General features: G+C 39.8%; 1 protein-coding gene across 7 annotated transcripts in view; it reads left to right on the top strand.

Annotated features, from left to right (window-relative positions):
* Positions 1-8,113: 8,113 nt before the first annotated feature.
* OS9 (OS9 endoplasmic reticulum lectin) overlaps positions 8,114-23,029 on the top strand; it is a 28,774-nt gene continuing 13,858 nt past the window's right edge. For 3 of the 7 annotated variants that reach the window (XM_031462323.2, XM_010993325.3, XM_010993324.3), the window contains exons 1-5: positions 8,118-8,310; positions 8,731-8,907; positions 9,764-9,827; positions 9,963-10,039; positions 10,225-10,323. In XM_031462323.2, coding sequence (XP_031318183.2) covers positions 8,149-8,310; positions 8,731-8,907; positions 9,764-9,827; positions 9,963-10,039; positions 10,225-10,323 — 579 coding nt within the window. In that variant the 5' untranslated portion in view covers positions 8,118-8,148. Of the gene's footprint in view, positions 8,311-8,730; positions 8,908-9,763; positions 9,828-9,962; positions 10,040-10,224; positions 10,324-23,029 lie in introns of all 7 variants that reach the window. The other 4 variants (XM_010993328.3, XM_010993326.3, XM_031462324.2 and 1 more) reach the window with 3 other exon arrangements.

Here is a 23,029-nt window from a genome sequence, read left to right as displayed (position 1 = left end):
ACATAACCAAGGAGGTGAAAGACTTGTACAATGAAGACTACAAGACATCACTGAAAGAAATTAAAGAAGACGTAAGTAAGTAAATAGAAATACATCTCACGTTCATGAATTAGAAGACAATATTCTTAAAATGTCAGTAGTATCTAAAGCAGTCTACAGATTCAGTGCAGTCCCTATCGGAATCCCCATGACATTTTTTGTAGGGACAGGAAAACCTATCCTAAAATTTGTGTGGAATCTCAGGGGACCCCAAATGGTGAAAACAATCTTGAAAGAGAATAGCAAAATTGGAAGACTTAATACTTTCTGATTTCAAAAACGTACTACAAAGCTACAGTAATCAAAACAGTGTGGTATTCGAATAAAGACTGATATATAGACCAATGGAATAGAAATACACCCTCACAAAGCTGGTCAAATGAGTTTTGACAAGGTTGCCACTGTCCATTCAGTGGAGAATGGACAGTCTTTTCAACCAATGATGCTGGGGAAACTGGACAGCTACATGCAAAAGAATGAAGTTAGACCCTTACCTAACATCCATCATGTACAAAAATTAACTCAAAATGGATCAAGAACCAGCATATAAGACCTAAACCAACAAAAGTATAGGGGAGGAGGAGGGTTAGGAGGGAGGAGACAGGGAGGAAGAAGAAGAAGAAGTGCCAGAGGAGATGGTGCTGCTGGTGAAGGGTGAGGAGGTGAGGGTGAGAAGTATGAGGTGGTGAAACTCAAGATCCCCATGGACCACAAGAAGGTCCCCAGTGAGGTTCTAGCGCCATTACCAAAGCCAAGCGTCCACACTTGGGATGGACTGCAGCTGTGTCTTTGCTGGCCCTCCAAGTGGGCCGCGCACACACTGACACCAGTGAGAGGCCCTCCGCCAGCAAGTAGTGGAATGGGAGCTTCTTGGTGAGGTCAGTGCACAGCAAACATGGGCGAAGGAAAGGAAAAAAAACCCTCATAGAAGGTACAACACAAAGACTGTAAATTGTGGACTTTGGGTAATGATGTGTCAACATAGGTTCATTGATTATAAGGAATGTATCGCTCTGGGGTGGGAAGTTGATCATAGGGGAGGCTCTGCATGTGTGAGGGGTTATATGGGAACCCTCTGTACTTTATTCTCAATTTTTCTGTGAACCTAAAACTGCTGTAAAAAATAAAGTCCGTGTAAAGAGGAAAAATGAAATGTGATTTTCAGAATACCAGCTCCAGCATCGTAGTAGTATACAGAAGGGTGGATTTGATGCTGAAAGACATAGTTTGATAATCAGCACACTCTACTTGCACACAATACAAGAAACTTTGAACCACTTAATTTTATTCATCAAAAAACCAATATATGTTACTGCTTTGGTATGTTTTAATTCCATCTTAATAGTTAAACCCCAGAAGATATTAGCATTATTGTTTTTTTGTTTTTTTACTGTCAATGATCATGTAGTATTTTTACCTATTTTTCCACTTCGTTCCTTCTTGTATCTCCGACCTTCCATCTAGTATTCCTGCCTTTCCTCTGAAGTATATCTTTTAGAATTTTCCTTAGTGAGAGTCTGCTGGTTGCAAACTCTCCCCGGGGGGTTTTGTTTTTGTTTGGTCTGGAAATATCTGTATTTTGCCCTTATCATTGAAAGAGATTTTCACTAGCCGTAAAATTCCCGATGGAAGTTATTTTCTTTAATCTCAGTGGAGAGATCATCTGTTATCTTCTGGCTTCCACTGCTGTCATTTGAGAAGTCAGTTCTCAGTCTAACTGCTGCTCCTTTGAAGGTGATCTGTTTCGCTGACTGTTTTACCTTTATTTTTATTGCAGTAAAATGTACATGCAGTTAAATTCATAGGCCTTATATGTTGTAGGTCAATGAGTTTTGACAAATGCCTCCACCCATCCAGTCCAAACTCTGGATGCTTTTAAGATCTGCTGTTTTTCTTTAATGTAACTCAGTTTCATTGTGATAAGTCTAAGTGTAGACTTCTTTTCATGTATTCTGCTTTAAATCTGGGGGACATTTTGAATCTGTGGATTTTGTAACTCTCATTAGTTCTAAGATATGCTCAACCATTATCTTTGTTTCATCCTTTCCTTCTCCTTTCAGAACTCTAATGAGATTTCTCACTTTACTCTCTATATGCCTTCTTTTCTCTTTCATATTTCTCTCTTTGTTGCTCTGTGTTTCATTTTGGGTAATTTCTTCCAAAGTATTTGCTAGTTCAGTAATCCTATCTTCAGCTAAATTTAAAACCTCTCTTTGAGTTTTTTAAGAGAGAATTTAAATGGAAAATTTCAAATATTATCAAAAGTAAAGTATAATGAATTTCCACGTACTTATCATGCTGCTTCAACTAAAAATATGGTCAATTTTGTTTCATCTGTACTCCCACCACTTCTCCCAGACTCCCACAGAATTATTTTAATACAAATGCCAGTCATTATACTGCTTCATTGGTAAATATACAAGTATGTATCTCTGAGAGATAGGACGAATTTTTTAACATAACCATAATACCATTATTACATCCAGCAAAATTAATAATATCTTAATATCATATAATATCCAGTCAGTGTGCAAATCTCCCTAATTGACTCATAAAAGTCTTTTTATAGATAGTTTGATTCAGGATGTAAACAAGAGCTATGCATTGCAATTTACTGATAGGTTTCTTAAATCTCTTGTAACGTATAACAGTTGTCTCCCCCTTTTTTTCTTGCAATGTATTTGTTGAAGAAACTGGAGAATTGATCCTGTTTTATTCTTTTTCTTTTATCTTATTTTATTTTTGATTATATTCCGATAGTGCTGTTTAACACATGGTCCCGTTTCTCATATTTCCTGTAAACTGGTAGTTATATTTAGAGTATTGTTCTTTTGTTTGTTTTTAGAGGGTTTTTTTTTTTGGCAAAAATCCTTTGTAGATAAAGCTCTGTACTTCCTATTGTATCCTATCAAGAAGCACACGATGTCTGGTTGTTCCTCTTTTCATGATATTAAGTTTTATCAGTGTGTGCACATGGTTTCAGCTTGATTTACCTATAAGCCTCTTAATGTTTCTTTTTATAAGTTTTTTAATTTTTCTTTTAATTTTTGGAACTAAGATCATTAGGTCTATTTATTTATTATTATTATTATTATTTATTTATTTATTTTAATGGAGGTACTGGGGGTTGAACCCAGGACCTTGTGCACGCTAAGCATGCGCTCTACCATTTGAGCTATACCTTCCCCCTTACCTACTATTTCTGATAGTCATTGATGACTGTTGCCTAGATCAATTATCTCACTGGGATTGTAAAATGATGAGTGTATTCATCTTATTATTTCTTCTGCTCTTGTTAGCTCAAACTCTTCAGTGAAGAAAATTACTTCTTAAACTAGTTTCTTTATTCAGTTTTTAATTTAAAACTTTATTCTTTTATTAAACTTTTATTCTTTAAGTATAGTAAGCATAATTATTTTATAATCTGTATCAGGTAATGACACTATCTGAAGTCTTCTTGGCTCGGTTTCTGCTATTGTTTCTTCTGGTTCTCATTCATGGTGTCTTATCTCCTTTGTGTTTAGTTATTTTTCATTACGAGTTAACAAACTTTTCTTGGAGAATGACTTGTAGGAGCTCTTTGGTGCTGGGATGAAGGGGACAGCTTTCCGGAGTAGATCTGCATTTGCTTCTGCCAAATGCCTGGGGCATTATTCACTCTCCCTCCTGACTGCTTAAATCTAAATTTACAGCTTGAATTATTTTTTAACCATTTAAAGTTTGTGAAATTGGTCTGCAAGATTCTTTAAGGGCCTCCTTGTGATCACAAATTCTCTTCCTCTGTTTGGCACTGGGGCAACCTTCCTCGCAGCTCCCTGGAGCTGGGGAGCTGGGGAGCCGGAGGCAGGCTCGCTGCTGGGACGATCTTCTTTCAGACTCTCCGCCTCCAGTGGACCTTCTGTCCCTTTCTCGAGAAAAAGTAACAAAAACAAAAACACATCAACAAAGCTCAGATCTGTAAACTGTTGGTGGGAATGTAAATTGGTATAGCTGCTGTGGAAAACAGTGTGGAGGTTTCCCAAGAAACTAAAAACAGAACTACATTTATGATCCTGCAATCCTGCTTCTAGGTATATATCCAAAAAAAAAAAAAAAACCCAAAAACAATAATTCGAAAAGATGCGTGCACCCCAATGTTCATAGCAACATTATTTACAATTACCAAGATATGCAAACAACAGATGACCGGGGAGGGTATAGCTCAGGTGGTAGAGCACAAGCTTAGCATACAAAAGGTACTGGGTTCAATCCCCAGTACCTCCTCTATAAATAAATAAATAAATGATAAATAAATACCTCCCCCCCACCAATATAAATAAATAAATGAATATATATAAGACATTTTTAAAAAAAATAAATAAAACAAAAAAAACCCAGATGACTAGATAAAGATGTGGTGTGTGTATGTATATATGTATCTTCTTTAGTAGTGTATATATATAGTAGTGTTTATATATACACACACACACAATGGGCTAGTATATATATACTACTAGTTTATATATATATCATATACACACACCATGGATTGCTACTCAGCCATAAAATAGAATGAAATTCTGCCATTTGCAGCAACACGGATAGACGTGAAGGGTATTATGCTAAGCGAAATAAGTCAGACAGAAAAAGACAAATACTGTGTGAGATCACTTACATGTGGAATCTAAAAATTACAACAAGCTAGTGAATATAGCAAAAAAGAAGCAGACTCACAGATACAGAGAACAAACTAGTGGTTACCAGTGGGGAGAGGGAAGTGGGGAGGGATGATATAGGGGTAGGGGATTAAGAGGTACAAACTGTTAGGTATAAAATAAGCTATAAGGATGTATTATACAACTTGGGGAATATAGCGCATATTTTATAATAACTATGAGTGGAGTATAACGTTTAAAAATTGTGAATCGCTATATTTTACACCTGTAACATATAATATTGTGCATCAACTATACTTCAATTTTAAAAAAAGAGATCAAAAGTACATTTTTTAAAAACCTGAGGCTCAGTTCTGTAAGTTTTGTAAATGCCCTCCAAGCAGAAGTGACTACAAGGTTTTGAATACCTCTCTAGGTTTCTGACTTCATTTAGATATTGGTCTATCGTTTCTTTAAAAAAACTTTTTATTGAAGTACAGTCAGTTACAATGTGTCTATTTCTGGTGTGCAGCACAATGTCCCAGTCATGCATGTACATACATATACTTGTTTTCGTATTCTTTGTCATTAAAGGTTATTACAAGATATTGAACATAGTTTCCTGTGGCATACAGAAGAAATCTTTTTAATCTATTTCTATATATAGTGACTAACATTTGTAAATCTCAAACTCCCAAATTTATCCCTTCCCACCCTTTTCCCCCAGTAACCATAAGCTGTTTACTATGTCTGCAAGTCTGTTTCTGTTTTGTAGATGAATTCAGAGTGTCCTTTTTTTCTTTTTTCTTTTCTTTTCTTTTTTTTTTTTTTTTAGATTCCACATATGAGTGATATCATATGGTATTTGTCTTTCTCTTTCTGGCTTACTTCACTTAGAATGACCATCTGTATGTCCATCCATGTTGCTGCAAATGGCATTATTTTATCCTTTTTTAAATCAAAAAATGGGCAGAAGACCTAAACAAACATTTCTCCAATGAAGAAATACAAATGGCCAATAGGCACATGAAAAACTGCTCAATATCACAAATTATCAGAGAAATGCAAATCAAAACTACAATGATGTATCACCTCACATGGATCAGAATAGCCTTCATTAAAATGTCCACAAATGATAAAAGCTGGAAAGGGTGTGGAGAAAAGGGAACCCTCCTACACTGTTGGTGGGAATGCAGTTTGGTGCAGCCATTATGGAAAACAGTATGGAGATTCCTTAAAAAACTAAATACAGACTTACCATATGATCCAGCAATTCCCCTCCTGGGCATATATCCGGAGGAAACTCTAATTTGAAAAAATCCTTGCCCCCCAATGTTCATAGCAGCACTATATACAATAGCCAAGACATGGAAACAGCCTAAATGTCCACTGACAGATGATTGGATAAAGAAGTTGCGGTATATATACACAATGGAACACTCTTCGGTCATAAAAAAAAGAATAAAATAATGCCATTTGCAGCAACATGGATGGAACTGAAAATTGTCATACTAAGTGAAGTAAGCCAGAGAAAGACAAATACCATATGATATCACTTATATGTGGAATCTAAAATAATGACACAAATGAACTTATTTACAAACCAGAAATAGACTCACAGACGTAGAAAACAAACTTATGGTTACCAGCAGGGAATGGAGGGACGGGGTGGAGGGATAAATTGGGAGTTCAGGATTTGTAGATACTAACTTCTATATATAAAATAAACAACAAGGTCCTTCTGTATAGCATAGTGAACTATATTCAATACCTTGTAATAGCCTATAATGAAAAAGAATATGAAAAGGAATATGTATGAAAAAAATTTGGAAGCCATTCATTTCTTTATTGTCTACCTTACGGTGTTGATGGATTGATAAGCCTAATGCTGTTCTGATTTTTGATCCGTGACTGCAACTGGTTCTTTTTCTCTGGAAGCTTTTAGAATTGTTCATCTACGTCCAGTGTTCTGAAATTCTATAATCATGGGTCTTGTGGGCCTGATTTGTTTTGCTATCGGTGTGCCCTTTCTTTCTTTCTATGAATATGCCTTTATTTGGAGGAGTAGTAATTAGGTTTATTTATTTACTTCCTTTTTCATGGAGGTACTGGGGATTGAGCCCAGGACCTCATGCATGCTAAACACACACTACACCACTGAGCTATACCCTCCTCCCAGGGTGCCCTTTCAATTTGGAGATTCAGTTCTTCATTTCAAAGTAATACTTCAAACTAATTTCCATAATATTTCTTCCCTTCTGAGTCTCTGTTCTTTCCTGGAACTCTCATTATTCAGATGTTCAACCTTCTGGACTGACCCTTTGCTTTTTATTAATTTTCTCCTAAAGAAGGGCAAATTTGATTTTCAACTTTATCCTCCAGTCTTTCTATTGAATTTTTATTTCTGCTATCATGGTTTTGATTTCCAAGAGCTCTTTTTTCTTTTCTGAATAATAGATACTTTTTAAATAGTTTCCTGTTGCTATTTTATGCACACAATATATTTTCTCTCTGAGGATATTAATGATGGCTTTTTGATTTTATTTTTAAGCTGTTGTTTCTCCCTTGCAATTAGTTTCCTCTAAATTGCTTTTGCTTTTGTTCTTTTTGCTTGTTTTGGTTTCTTCCTTGTATACTAAAGACTTTCCTTAAATGTCTAATGATCTTTGTCTATCTGCTTATATTTTAGAGTGAGGACAGTAAAAAGCTGATTGGAAATATTGTGTGAGGCTGGGGCACATAGGCCAAGGGCTTAATAGCTCCTTCAACGTTGCCGCTGTTGTCTCCTTTCCCTTTCCCTTTGTTCTTATGTGGCCTGGTGGATAATAGGGGCATTCGCCACTCTCTCTTGCCCGCCAAGTCCCCAGTCTTTCACTGGAAGCTCCCATTACTTCTTGAGGATAATTTTATTGAAAGATAACTGCAGGATCGTGTAGAAAGGTTATGACACAAATGACAAGACTGCCTTAAAGTTGTATGTACATATGAAAAGAGGAATGCTATTATAGAATAATTGTTTGTTTTGCAACAAATATTAAGCAGCTCTTAGGAGTACTGCGTGCACGCACCCATTGGCCTCAACCCTCCTCCTGGCGGCGGCCGGATATAATACAAGAAATGACTTAAAAAGTAATTAGAAGAGATGCGCGCAACTGCCGGTCTAAAACCGAAGGGAACTGCATAACAAGGCCCAGCGCCTAGACCGCGCCTCTCTGGAACTGGGAGAGGGTGGGAGGGGGTCCAACCTCGCTGCTGATTGGTCGGCCCCTCTGGCCAATCACGAGCAGCGAGTGGTTTTGCTAACCGTTGTGATCTACCTCCTCGTGGGCTTCGGAGCCATGTTGGCAAATGGGAATAGGGTACGTGAAAGAGACAGACATTTAGCCAATGAGACCTTGGGGCGTTAATGGGCGGGGTGAGGCCGCCGCCAGGTTTAGGGCGGAAGAAGTTGTTCTGGTTAGAAGGGGAACGAAAGATGGCGGCGGAAACGCTGCTGTCCAGTCTGCTGGGGCTGCTGCTCCTGGGGCTCCTGCTACCCGCGAGTCTGACCGGCGGTGTCGGGAGCCTGAACCTAGAGGAGCTGAGCGAGATGCGTTATGGGATCGAGATCCTGCCGTTGCCTGTCATGGGAGGGCAGGTGAGGAGGCGTAGAGGGGCAAGGGTCCGGGGCCGAAGGGGAAGGAGGGGAAGGCAGAGGAAGAAGAGCAGCTGTGGAGTCTGGCGGGAGCCTAAGGGGAATCAGAAAGAGTAAGCAGGGGTGTTATGAGGACTCCTGAGGGTCGCAGACTGAGACCCATTCCCTTGGGGCCAGGGACTGGGAGGGGTGGGGTTTCCCGCTGTCAGCTTCGGGTTCCAGTTCCTGATCGAAACACCCAGACTCCTCCTCCGTGGAGAAGTAGAAGTGCCCTCTCCCCTCACCCACCAAACACAGCTGAAGGACTTCTGGCTCACTCTGTCTTGACTGGGCTCTTCCCCAGAATGTGAAGAGGGATCTCGTTGTTCTCCCTGGTCCCAGCTTCTCTTTGCCTCCCTGCCCCCGACCCCACTTCTTTCCCAGAGCCAAGCTTCGGACGTGGTGATTGTCTCCTCTAAGTACAAACAGCGCTATGAATGTCGCCTGCCAGCTGGAGCTATTCACTTCCAGCGTGAAAGGGAGGAGGAGGCACCTGCTTATCAAGGGCCTGGGATCCCTGAACTGTTGAGCCCAATGAAAGATGCCCCCTGCTTGCTGAAGGTGAAAGGGAATGGGCTGGAGGGAATGAGGGTTTGGGAAGTACCTTTCTATCTGGGAATCAGAGTGCCTGTGAGTGAGGAGTGGTTGGGAGGACCTGTGGGAGTTAAGAAGGCTGTTGGAGTAGGCATATTGTACAGACAGGAAAGAAGCAAAGAATCTTGTAACCGCTGATGACACTTTGCTGAATGTAGAGGAAGGTTATGATAAGAAATCTCAGAACGAAGGTTAAGCTAAGATTGAGGTGCCTAAAGAGGGTCAGTGTGGGTCAGGAGGGACACTCCCCTAGAGAAGCCTTCCTGGTCGTCACCCACTCCCCTCTCACACGCTGCACAGTATACTATTTTGTTTTCATCATGGCGCTTTTCGTGATCTGAAATCATCTTATTAACTGAGTCATCAGTTTATTTACTTTTGGTTTGACTCCTAGCACTAGAATGGTAATCCGTGAGGTCAGAGAATTTACCTTGTTCATAGCTGTATCCTCAGTGGCTAGAACAGTCCAAGGAATTCCAATTGATATTTTCAGTATTCTATGTTTCCCTGGTCTGAGTGTTTCAGGGATATCATGATTTTGTATCTCTGTGGACAACAAAGAAGGATTTATTTAAAAGTCTTTGAAAAAAGAGGAGTGGAAAGCCCACAGATGGAAATCAGTTAGGTTGTAGAGGTGTCTCCTCAAGTCACAGAAGGCAAACAGCCCTCCCTCCTCACAGAGAGTCTGGAGGATTGAGTGTGGAAGCCGAGGCTGATGAGAAGCAGATGAGAGGTTGTGGGTCTTGGAGCCAGCGGGGATTTCTGGTTCCAAGAAGAGACATCTGCACTGCACCCCCCCGATTGTTCATTTTCTAATTGTCAGACCAAGGACTGGTGGACATATGAATTCTGTTATGGACGCCACATCCAGCAGTACCACATGGAAGGTGACTCCCATCTACATTTTCCCTAAGCCCTCAGCAACCTGTCATGGAAGGTGACCTGCCCCCTGCCCCAAGTCCCCTTCCCTCCTGGCCCTCTGAAAACAGGGTAACGATGCTTTGCTGCACTTTCTCTTGCAGATTCAGAGATCAAAGGTGAAGTCCTCTATCTTGGCTACTACCAATCGGCCTTCGACTGGGACGATGAAACAGCCAAGGTGGCAGAAGTGTGGGATCGGTAGAGAAAGGGGTCCAGGCTGCAGACTTAAAGCCCTGACCAGAAGGGGAGGGTCAGGAGTAGCTCACGTGCTTCTTGGGGCTTGGCGGCCGTTAGAACAAAGTGCTCTGTGTCCTCCTTGCTGTCTTTCTCATGCCCCTCCCTCCTGCCTGATGTCCTCCCTAGGCCTCCAAGCAGCATCGCCTGAAACGCTACCACAGCCAGACCTATGGCAATGGGTCCAAGTGCGACCTCAATGGGAGGCCCCGGGAGGCCGAAGTTAGGGTGAGTCTTGGGAGAGGGAAGTTGACACTCCCCGGTGGTAACTCAGATTCTAAGGGAAGAGGGCAGGGTTGCTTTTATAGTCAAGAGTGTCTCTCCCAGATTCTAAATCCTAGGTTTAATACTCGTATTTCCAACTTCCCATCACTGCCTGGATTTTCAGAGGCATTTCAGGTCAACATTTCTCAAATCCTCCCGTCCGAACCCAGAGTCACACCTTTTTCCATGTTTCTCCTTTCTGTCACCTAAGCTGGAAACCTGGGTGTCATTATTGACTCTTCCTTCTCCTTCACTTTGTCCTCCTTTCTTCATTTAATGACTCTTCAGTGGGGTGGTGCTGATGTAGTTATTGGGCTCTGTCCTGGGGATACAGTGGTGGGCAGGCATGCAGCCCTGCCCTCATGGCCTGCAGTCTGGAGAGGGAGACAGATGTGAAAAGAGTCACAGAAGGGAGCCTGCGATTACAAACAGAAATGATATGGAGGAACATAACCTAGTTTTCCCAGAGTAAATAACAAAGCCCATTGATTCTACTTCTGGATTTCTCGCACAACTCTTCCTTCCTTTGTTTGGTACTTTCCTCTCTCACCTCCATCACTGCCAGCAGCCTCTTAAGTGTTCCTGATCTAGTGGTCCTTAACTGAGGTCAGGCAGGCAGATGGATGGGGGGATAAGTTCCTCAGGTGATTCTAATGTGTATTCACAAGCACACACCCCTGCAGAGAACCACACAACACAAGAATTATCTTTTTTTTTTTTATTGATTTATAATCATTTTACAATGTTGTGTCAAATTCCAGTGTAGAGCACAATTTTTCAGTTATACATGAACATATATATATGTTCATTGTCACATTTTTTTCTCTGTGAGTTACCATAAGATCTTGTGTATATTTCTCTGTGCTATACAGTATAATCTTGTTTATCTATTCTACAATTTTGAAATCCCGTCTATCCCTTCCCACCCTCCGCCCCCTTGGCAACTACAAGTTTGTATTCTATGTCTATGAGTCTGTTTCTGTATTTATGCTTTCTTTCTTTGTTTTTGTTTAGATTCCACATATGAGTGATCTCATATGGTATTTTTCTTTCTCTTTCTGGCTTACTTCACTTAGAATGACATTCTCCAGGAACATCCATGTTGCTGCAAATGGTGTTATGTTGTCAGTTTTTATGGCCGAGTAGTATTCCATTGTATAAATATACCACATCTTCTTTATCCAGTCATCCATTGATGAACATTTAGGCTGTCTCCGTGTCTTGGCTATTGTAAATAGTGCTGCTATGAACATTGGGGTGCAGGTGTCATCCTGAAGTAGGGTTCCTTCTGGATATATGCCCAGGAGTGGGATTCCTGGGTCATACGGTAAGTCTATTCCTAGTCTTTTGAGGAATCTCCATACTGTTTTCCACAGTGGCTGCACCAAACCACATTCCCACCAGCAGTGTAGGAGGGTTCCCCTTTCTCCACAGCCTCTCCAGCATTTGTCGTTTGTGGATTTTTGAATGATGGCCATTCTGGCTGGTGTGAGGTGATACCTCATTGTAGTTTTGATTTGCATTTCTCTGATAATTAGTGATACTGAGCATTTTTCATGTGCCTATTGATCATTTGTATGTCTTCCTTGGAGAATTGCTTGTTTAGGTCTTTTGCCCATTTTTGGATTGGGTTGTTTGGTTGTTCCTTATTAAGTCGTATGAGCTGCTTATATATTCTGGAGATCAAGCCTTTGTCGGTTTCACTTGTAAAAATTTTCTCCCAGACGTAGATTGTCTTTTTGTTTTACTTAAGGTTTCCTTTGCTGTTCAGAAGCTTGTAAGTTTCATTAGGTCCCATTTGTTTATTCTTGCTTTTGTTTCTATTGCTTGAGGAGACTGTTCTAGGAGAACATTTTTGAGATGTATGTCAGATAATGTTTTGCCTATATTTTCTTCTAGGAGGTTTATTGTATCTTGTCTTATGTTTAAGTCTTTGATCCATTTTGAGTTGATTTTTGTGTATGGTGTAAGGGAATGTTCTAGCTTCACTGATTTACATGCTGCTGTCCAGTTTTCCCAACACCATTTGCTGAAGAGACGGTCTTTATTCCATTGTATGTTCTTGCCTCCTTTGTTGAAGATTAGTTGACCAAAAGTTTGTGGGTTCATTTCTGGGCTCTCTATTCTATTCCATTGGTCTATATGTCTGTTTTTGTACCAATACCATGCTGTCTTGATGACTGTAGCTCTGTAGTATTGTCTGAAGTCTGGGAGAGTTATTCCTCCAGCCTCTTTCTTTCTCTTCAGTCATGCTGTGGCAATTCTAGGTCTTTGATGGTTCCATATAAATTTTATTATGATTTGTTCTAGTTCTGTGAAATATGTCCTGGGTAATTTGATAGGGGTTGCATTAAATACGTAGATTGCCTTGGGCAGTGTGACCATTTTAACAATATTGATTCTTCCAATCCAAGAGCATGGGATATCTTTCCATTTTTTAAAGTCTTCTTTAATTTCCTTCATCAGTGGTTTATAGTTTTCTGTGTATAATTCTCTCACCTCCTTGGTTAGATTTATTCCTAGGTATTTTATTACTTTGGGTGCTATTTTAAAGGGGATTGTTTCTTTACTTTCTTTTTCTGTTGATTTGTTGGTAGTGTAAAGAAATGCAACTGATTTTTGAACATTAATCTTGTAACCTGCTACCTTGCTGAATTCTTTGATCAGCTCTAGTAGCTTTTGTGTGGACCTTTTAGGGTTTTCTATATATAGTAACATGTCGTTGGCATATAGTGACACTTTTACCTCTTCTTTTCCAATTTGGATCCCTTTTATTTCTCTCTCTTGCCTGATTGCTGTAAGAATTATCTTTCTGTAACACAGATTTGCACATTCAGTTGGGTGCTGGTAAATGTGAAACAGCCAGATTGCCAGGCTAGGGTAGGGTGGTGGAGAGAGGAGCCCAGATGTAATGTTTGCCCATATCCGTGGTGTAAATACCCCCACCGTGGCCAAATGCATGCTATCACCGTGATGGCAATCACCTTGCAACATTCTTGAAAATGTACCACTTGGCTCTTGTGAACTGGCCTCAGCCAGCTCCAGCACAGCACTTTGAGCACATGCCACTTCTCTATCGGGTTCTAGAAAACCTTCGATATTGTGCTTTGCACAAAGGATAAGATCCAAATACTTCAGCACAAACTGAGGTGGCAGCAGTGAGGCAGGGAAGTTGTCGGGTTCTGGATGTGTTTGAAGGGACCGCCGGTGAGATTTGTTGATGGATTGCTTGTGAAGTGGAGTTGGGTGTGACTCCAGGGTTTTTAGTTTGAGCAAGTGGAGGAATGGAATTGTCATTTACTAAAGTGGGAAGGAATGGGTTTGGAGGAGGAAACTAGTGTGGTGTTGGACAGCTGAAGGCCAGGATACCCGTTAGACATCCCAGTGGTGATGTCCAGTTGGTAGCTGGCTCTGTAATTCTGGAGTTCCAGTACAAAGTCTGGGTTAGAGAGATGAATACTTACTGTGTTTCTGTCCCACTACCCTTCTTTCTGTTCTTTGAACCAGTGAGTCTCATTGTTCCTTCTGCCTAAAGCCAGAGGTCTTTGAATGACAGTATCTTTTTTTTTTGATGGGGTGGTGGTAATTAGGTTTATTGGTTTGTTTGTTTATTTGTTTGTTTATTTTAATGGAGGTACTGGGGATTGGACTACTGAACTATACCTTCACCATCCCCCACCCCCAAAATTTATTTTATTTTTCGAGTTTAATCTCTCTCTGTCCCCACTAGAATAAGCACAAGGACGTCAGGGACAATGTCTGTCTTATTTTCTGCTATATACTCAGTGCCTCGGACAGTGCCTAGCACCAAGTAGGTGCCCAGAAATTATGCACTGAATGAATGGAATGAACAATAAGCCAGTTTAGATGTCACTTATTTTGTATGATCTTCCTTGGCTAGCCCAGAAAGGTTGTTGGGTTCCTTCGGCACTTCATATACATACGTCCTCATCCACATATATCCATCTTTTAGTCTGTTTGGGGCCCTATAACACAATACCACAGGCTGGACAGCTTATTAAAAACACAAATTGATCTCTGACAATTCTGGAAGCTAGGAGTAGGCGATCAGGGTGCCAGCGTGGCTGGGTGAGGGCCCTCTTCCAGGTCGCAGACTCCTTGTATCCTCACAAAGGAGCTCGTGGGGTCTCTTTATAAGAGCATTAAGCTCCTGCATGAGGGTTCGATTCTCCTGACCCAAGCATCTCCCAGTGGCTCCACCTCCTAACACCATCACCATCAGAGAGGGCATTAGGATTTCAACATACAAATTTTAGGGAGACACAGACATGCAGACCATGGCACCCCACAAGCATCCACACACGTCTATGATCTATCATAGCCCTTCCTTCGTTGTGTTTATTCCTTTACTTGTTTTTACCTTCAGTAGGCCAGGAACTGGAGGCCAGGACAGCGTTTTCCTCATGTCTGTTGAGCCTATGCCCTGTGCCAAGCAGTGTAAAAAAAACCGGAGATGAAATGGTGGATGAGAGACCTAGTCCTGCTCTCAGGAGACAGACGTTAAATAAACAGCCACAGCAAGCAGGACAGATGCTCTGACGGGTGAGGCACATGTCACGGGGGAGCACACAAGAAAGGAACTAACCGAGTCCAGGCCAAGGGGAGGGGCCTAGGGAGAAAGGGGACCTTTGAGCTGACAGTTGGAGGATGAGGCATTAGTCTGGCCGCTGTGGAGGCGTGGGCAGGAGGCATTTCAGGCGGAAGGTCCAGGGAGTGCAAAAGGCCTGGAGGCAAGAGGGGTGGATAGCTGTTCCCAGTGACTGGGGAGAACTGTGGGAGGTGAGGCTGGGTGGCTGTGAGGGGGCAGGTCATGGGCCACAAAGCTCTGTAGCTGTGTTGGGGAGTTTGGACTATCTGAGGAACGAGTTGGGGGGCAATGAAGTATTTAAGCAGGATGCTGACATATTCAGTGTCGGTTTTGAAGGCTCCCTCCGGCTGGAGCATAGCAAGTGATTGGGAGACCAGTTAGGAGGTAGTTGCAGTAATCCAGGGGAGAAAACAAGGTGACTCCAGGATGAAGATGTGAATTATTGGAGAAATTTAAGGGGCAAAGTCAATAGAGTAAGATCCTGGGTTTCTGGCTTGAGCCACTGGATACATAGTGGTTTCTGTTGCTGAGATGTGTACAGTGGGAAGAGGAGTAAGTTTGGTTAAGGCAGATGGTGATTTTGGTTTTGAATGGGATGGTATTAGTGGCTGTAGGCATCCAAGTCGAGCTATCTGAGGAGGCTGTGGGATCTCTGGGTCTGGAGCTCAGGAGAGACACCTAAATGGAACCCAGAGTGCTGGAGCCATCCACATATCGGTTATAATCGAAGCCATGGTGCAGATGAAATCCCCCCAAAGAAACAGCATATAGTGACAACTGTGGGACAGAACTTTGAGGAAGCCATCATATAAAGCCTGAGCGGAAGGGGACTCTGCCAAGAAGAAGGGGCCAGGAAGGAGACTATGGTGACCTGGAACCCAAGAAGGACATGTCTCAGGGAGGGACTGGTCCACGGTGCTGGCTGCCTCTCAGCCTTCAAAGGAGAGAGTTAATAACTGCTTATTAGTGATCACAGGAGTTATTTTAAGAAAAGCAAAACATGCACATGGAAACAAATATTCAGGTGGTAGGGATGGGAATCAGATGAAAATGGTCAGTGCTCTGCTCCCAGTCTCCCCTGACCAGCCATTGGACTCAGCGCCAGAGGTCATTGGCAGTTTTCTCAAGAGCGGTTTCAGTGGGGTGGTGACGGTGAGGTGTTGAGGGACGAGGTGAAGAAGTAGAAATGTTTGAGGAAGTCTGGATATGAAGGGGGAGAGAAAAGACAAACACTAGCTAGGTGGGCTCTCGGGTTGGGAATGTGGGCCTTTGTGGTGGTCCTTCCGTGTTTGAAGATGGGAGCGTGCTGAAATGCTTGGTAGAACTCTTAGGAAGAAGGCGACACTGAGGTACAGGAGAAGGAATGGGTAGAGAACGTGGGCAGGGCTGGGATGCAGAACCTGGGAGAGCGGTGATCCTGAGGAGGGGGCTGTGGGTTGTAACTAGAACAAAAAGGTGGCCTGTTTACTAGGGGGCCTGGAGGTTTTAGTGGCAGAAGGCTGAAGGGATTCCTGTTTGGCTGCTTCTCATTTTTAGTTTTTATATTCCGATGAGGCACCCAGGTTTGTAGCCTGCGTGCCTCAATGAGCCCTCCAGTCCGGGGCAGGCCTGCTGAAGGTCCATGTTCCTGACGCCTCGGTGGTGGGAAGACGTAAAAGTGCAGTGTCTGTGGGGTTTGGAGCAACTGGTTAGCCATCTGAAGTTAATAAATTTGGATCTCTATCTCGATTCTTACGTAAGATTTCAGAGAGCTCTAAGATTTTTTTCCTTTTAAAATGTTTAAGTATGAAACTTTTCAAACATACAGAAAATGTCATAGAGACCCATAAATTCATGCCAAGTTAAACAGATGTTAACATTTTGCCATATTTGCTTCAGATCTGTTCTTTTTAATAAAAGGACTAAAATGCTAATGATACAGTTGAAGCCCACCCTCTCATTTCTCCCCTCCCCCTCCTCTCCAGAAGCCACCACATCTCTGTGCTTGCTTTGTACTTTTATTAGTGATACATATATCATAGGCAATAAGTGTATTTTGTGTTTTAAAATTATACATCAGTATACTTCTGCTTTTTCACTAATCGAAGTTTTTACCGTTCTGTGGCATGACACAGGGATCTAGTTCAATGATTTCAGTGGCTGCATGGGTTTCATTGTTTGCTTACCCATTCCTCTACTGAGGAACAGTTGGATTTCAACTCTAACGCCCTTACACACGGTGCTGCAATGTAGGTCTCGTTGCAAATGGGCCCGGGCTTCTCCAGAGAAATACCTAGAAGGAGAATCACTGGGTTACGGGGAATGCATATTCTATTGGGGAATTTGATGCGTTGCCAATTTTTTCAGTTTCTTCTATTTAACATAAAGGCGTTCTTCATTTATTTTTTAAAGTATTTTTTAAGTTATAGTAAAATAGATGTAACATAAAACTTACCATTTTAATAATTTTTAAGTGTACAATTCAGTGACAGTAAGTACATTAACAAAGTTGTATAATCATTACCCCCGTCTATTTCCAGAACTTTTTCATTATCACAAACAGAAACTCTGTACCCATTAAGGAGTAAGTCCCATTTCCCTGCCCCCCGCCTCCGTTCTGCTTTCTGTCTCTATAACTGCCTGCTCTAGGTACCTCATATAAGTGGAATCATACAACACCTGTCCTTTTGTGTCTGGCATAATGTTTTCAAGGTTAATCCATGTTGAAGCATATATCAGAATTTTATTCCGTTTTATGGCATATTTTATAGCTTATTCATGTTATGGAATATTTAATACTATTCCATTACATGTACATACCATATTTTGTTAATCTATTCATCTCTTGATGGATGGACACTCTGGCGTCCCCACCTTTTTGGCTGTTGTGAATAATGCTGTAGTGAACATTGGTGAATAAGTGTCAGTTTGAATCCCTGTTTTCAGTTCTTTGGGGGTGTATACTTAGGAGCAGAATATATCTTATGGTAATTTCTATGTTTAGCCTTTTTAGGAATTCCCAAACTGTTTTCCATAGCAACTACACTATACATTCCCACTAGCAATGCTCAAGGATTCTGAATTCTCCACACCCTCTCCAACACTTGTTACTTTCCCTTTTTCTTTTTTTTTTTTCCAAATAATAACCGTCCTAATGGGTATGAAGTGGTGTCCCATTGGGGTTTTGATTTGCATTTTCCTGATGACTAATGATGATGAGCATCTTTTCATGTGTTTATTGGCCATTTGTTTATCTTTGGAGAAATGTCTATTCAAATTCTTTGCCCATTTTTGAATTGGGTTATTTGTTTTGTTGTTGTTGTTGAGTTGTAGGAATTCTTTACATATTCTGGATGTTAATCACTTATCAGATACAGGATTTGCAAATATTTTCTCCCATTCTGTGGGTTGCTTTTTCTCTTAATAGTGTTCTTTGATGCACAAAAAGTTTTTAATTCTGATGAAGTCCAATTTTTTGTTTTATTGTCTGTGCTTTGGGTATCATATTTAAGAACTCATTGCCTATTCCACGGTCATGAAGATTTTCACCTATGTTTTCTTCTCAAGAAACATATATGTATATTATAGTTTTAGCTTAGATTTAGGTCTTTGATCCATTTTGAGTTAATTTTTGTATATGGTGTGAAATAAAGATCCAGTTTCATCCTTTATGCATATAAAATACCTAGTTTTTCTTGCACTATTTGTTGAAAATAGTGTCTTTTTCCCTTTGAATGGTGTTGGTGCCCCTTGAAAATCAAATGAACAAATCAACTGAGCTCTCTAGTGTGTTGGCCTGTATGTCTATCCTTGTGCCAGTACCACTGTTTTGATCACTTTAGCTTTAGTAAGTTTTGAAGATTTGAAATTAGGAAGCGTGGGTCCTTTAACTTTGTTGTTTTTTAAAGATTGTTCTGACTATTTGAGGGCCCTTGAGATTCCACATGAATTTTAAGATGGGTTTTTCTGTATCTGTAAAATATTCCATTGAGATTTTAATAGGGATTACATTGAAAATGTATGTCACTTTATGTAGTATGGCCATCTTAACAATATTGCATTTTCCAGTCCATGAACATGGGATGTCTTTCCATTTATTTGTGTCTTCTATAATTTCTTTTAGTAATGTTTTGTAGTTTTCAGTGTACAAGTTTTTCACCTCCTTGGATAAATATATCCTAAGTATTTTATTTTTGATGCTATTGTAAATGAAATTTTTAAAAAATTTCCTTTTTGGATTGTTCATTGCAAGTGTATAGAAATACAACTAATATTTGCAGGTTGATTTTATATCCTGCACCTTTGCTGAATTCATTTATTAGCTCTAACAGTTCTTTTGTGTGGGTTCCTTTTTCTATGTGTAATCATGTCAGCTCTGAAACAGGTAATTTTACTTCTTCCTTTCCAATTTGGGTGCCCTTTATTTCTTTTTCTTGCTTAATTACTCTGGTTAGAACTTCAGTACTATGTTAAATAAAAGTAACATAAAGCAGGCATCCTTATTCTGTTCCTAATATTAGGAGAAAAGGCTTCATTCTTTCACCATTGAATATGACATTAGCAGTGGGATTTTCACTAATGGCCTTTATCATGTTGAGACAGTCTCTTCTATTCCTAGTTTATCAAGTAATTTTATCATGAAAGGATGTTGAATTTTGTAAAGTGCTTTTTTGCATGAATTGAGATGATCATGTGGCTTTTTTTCTGCATTCTATTAATGTGATGTATTATATTATACAGATTGATTTTTTTAATATGTTGAACCATCTTTGCATTCCTGGAATAAATCCCACATAAATCATGATGTATAATGCTTTCACTATGCTGCTGAATTTGTTTTGCAAGTATTTTGTTGAGAAATTTTGCATCTTGTATTCACAAGAGATTTTGGTCTATAATTTTCTTTTCTCGTTAATATCTTTGTCTAGCTTTGGTATCAGGGTAATTCTGACCTCATAGAATGAGTTAGGAAGACATTCTTTATATAATCCAGATTTAATTCTTCAGTTACCTACATTTTCTCTATCTCTAGTTGTCTTTTCCTTTTGTGTTTGGTGTCTTAGATGTCCTTTTAATTAAAAAAATTTTTTAATTCCAGTATGATTAAAATTTTCCATCTTTTTCTTTATAGTTTGTACTTCTTGTGTCTGTTTCATTAAATACTTTCCTATTCACCTGTATTTTTAAAGTTTTAGATTTCTTATCATATTTCAGACTTTAATTCAATAAAAATTTTAATTTAATGTATGGTGTAAGCTTGGGACCTATTTTTCATCTGGATAACCAGTTGTCCCAGCATCATTTATTGAGTAGTCTATACTTTTCTCTCTGATTTGTAGCACCACCACAGTCATTTATCAAGTTCCCATGTATATGTGCATTTTATTCTTGACCTCTCTTTTGTTTCAATAGCCTGTCAATTACTAAGTCTTGATATCTGATAATATGCATTTTCCTTTGTTCTTCAAAACTGTCTGGGCTATTACTGGACAAGTTCTGTGGAAAACTCTTTTGGGAATTTTAATTGGAATTACACTGAATTTTAGATTAATTTGGCAAGAATTGATATGATATTAAGTCTTCGTATACTATGAACATGATATTTACTTTTTATTGTCTTGCACTTTAGTAAGATTTAAATTTTCTCTGTGAAGCTCTTGTGTATCTCATGTGAGATTAGTCCTAGACACCTTGTAGCTTTTGTTTGTGTCTTTTGTTTATATGCACGTTTCAAGCTTACCTTATAGTTTTTGATGCAATTGTAAATGGCATTTTTTTAAAATTACATCTTCTGTTGATTGTTGCTGGTGTATGGTCACATTATTGATTTTATGTATTGATCTTGTAGTCAGCAACTTTGCTGAACTCTCATTTCTAGTAGTTTGCAGATTCTCATGGATTTTCTGTGTAAGTAATCATGTCACCTGCAAATAGGGACAATTTTGGTTTCTTCCTTTCTAATTCACATACAGTTCATTTTTCTTATACCTACAGTGCAATAGAAGTGGTGATGATGGCATCTTTGACTTGTTCCTGACTTTAAAGAGAGTGCTCCTGAGGTTACACTATTAACATGATGTTTTCCTGTAGGCTTTTTGTAGACACCCTTTATCAGGTGAATGAAGATCCATTCTGTTCGTAGTTTGCTAAATATTTTCATCATGGATAGGTGTGGAATTTTAACACATGCTTTTTCTATATCTATTGAGATGGGCATATGGTTTTTCATCTCTATTTGTTTGATATGGTGAATTAAATTAATTTTCTAAGGTTTTTTGCCCTCGCATTTCTGGGATAATCCATGGTCATGAACTATTCTTAATATGTTGCTATGTTCAGTCTCCTAGTATGTTAATTATATTTACAGTTACTTTATGTGTGAATTGGTCTATAATTTTTTTTGTATTATTCTTATCTTGTTTTGGTATCAGGTTATGTTAGCTTCATAAAATGTCTTGAGAAACTTCCCTCTTTTTCTGTTCTCTGAAACAGTTTGCTAAGATAGAATTGAAGCTATTCTATATAGAGAGATAGATGATAGATAGATAGATAGATAGATAGATAGATAGATAGATAGAGATAGAGAGATAATTGAAGTATAGTCAGTTGACAATGTTGTGCCAGTATCTGGTGCACAGCACGACGCTTCAGTCATACAGGAACATCTATAACTCATAAAAGAGCTGTTGGTCTCTTTCCTCCTTTACTCTTTTCTTTCAACCATCCCAATTCTTTGCTCATTTTCCTAATGGGTTATTGATATTTTTCTTCTCAATTTATGAAAGCTTTTCATATAATAGATTATACTCTTTGTGATAGGAGTTGCGACTATTCTTCTAACTTCTTGGTGGGCCGCTTCCTCCCTTTCTCCTTTCCTAGTCATGCGTTTAAAGCTGCCCTCTTCACCCTGAGGACTGTGTTGGTTGCGTTCCTCAAGTTTTGATATGCAGTGTTTCCATTTTCATTATGGTTTGTACTTTGCTTCAGAACTTATTTAGAATTATGCTTATCATATTTCTAAACAACTGTGTTTTATTGCTGTGTTTTTATATGATTGCCATTGATCTCTAGTTCTGTGCCATTGTGCCAGTGATTCCTTCGGTAATTGTTGAGACTTTCTCTGTGGTAAACTTTAAAAAAATGGTCTGGATGTGCTTGAAAGCATGTGTTTTCTCTAATTCAGTTCAAGATTCTAATTGTATTTCAAATTTTCTACTAATTTTTGTCCAGTTGCCCAATCAGTTGTTGAAAGGGTTGTATTAAAATGTGTACTCTGATGGTGGATTTGGCACTTTTGTTCATTTTTCCTTTATAATATAATTTTGAAGCTGTGTTAGGTGCTTATAAATTTAGAATAGTGATATCTTCACAGTAAATTATTCCTCTCATATTCCTCTTATACCTTAATATTGTAACCATTTTTTCCTAATCACATTTAAAAAAATTATTGTGAAATATATCACAATACATAAAACTGTATAAAACATACACATACTGTGAGAAGGTGTATATATAATAAACTAAGGAATAATAAAGGAAATACTGATCTAAACGCCTCAGGTTATGGAAGAACATGGGCAGGACCTTAAAAGCTCCTCCGTGCCCTGTACACCCCACCCCTCTCCCCCCCCTTACCACAGAGGTAACCGCTGTCCTGGGTTTGTGAGGGTAATTGCTCTGCTTTTCTCTATAGAGTTTTACCATCTATGTGTGCATCTCGGTGAATTTAGACTTTTCTTCTGAACTTTATACAAATGGCATCATACTATATGAAAACACCCAGAGTATATATACACAAGTGTTCTGACACTTGTTTCTTTTCTTTTTTAGGGGGAGCTCAGGGGGGAGTTGTAATTAGGTTGGTTGGTTGGTTTGTTTAAATGGAGGTGCTGGGGATTGAACCCAGGACCTCTTGCATGCTAAGCACACTCTCTGCCACTGAGCTCTACCCTCCCCTCGGCGCCTGTTTCCCTTGCTCAGCGCTGTGTTGATGAGATGCATACCTGTCTGGGGCTGCTGTGGCCGCAGTGTGCTCACTTACCTGCCTGTATAGTCCTCCTGTGTGTAGTTCATTGTCACCTA

Source organism: Camelus dromedarius, chromosome 11 (assembly GCF_036321535.1).
Source record: "Camelus dromedarius isolate mCamDro1 chromosome 11, mCamDro1.pat, whole genome shotgun sequence".
Classification (NCBI taxonomy): Eukaryota; Metazoa; Chordata; class Mammalia; order Artiodactyla; family Camelidae; genus Camelus; species Camelus dromedarius.
The sequence above is the reverse complement of the archived record's forward strand: the minus strand, read 5'-3'. Positions and strand labels throughout refer to the sequence as shown.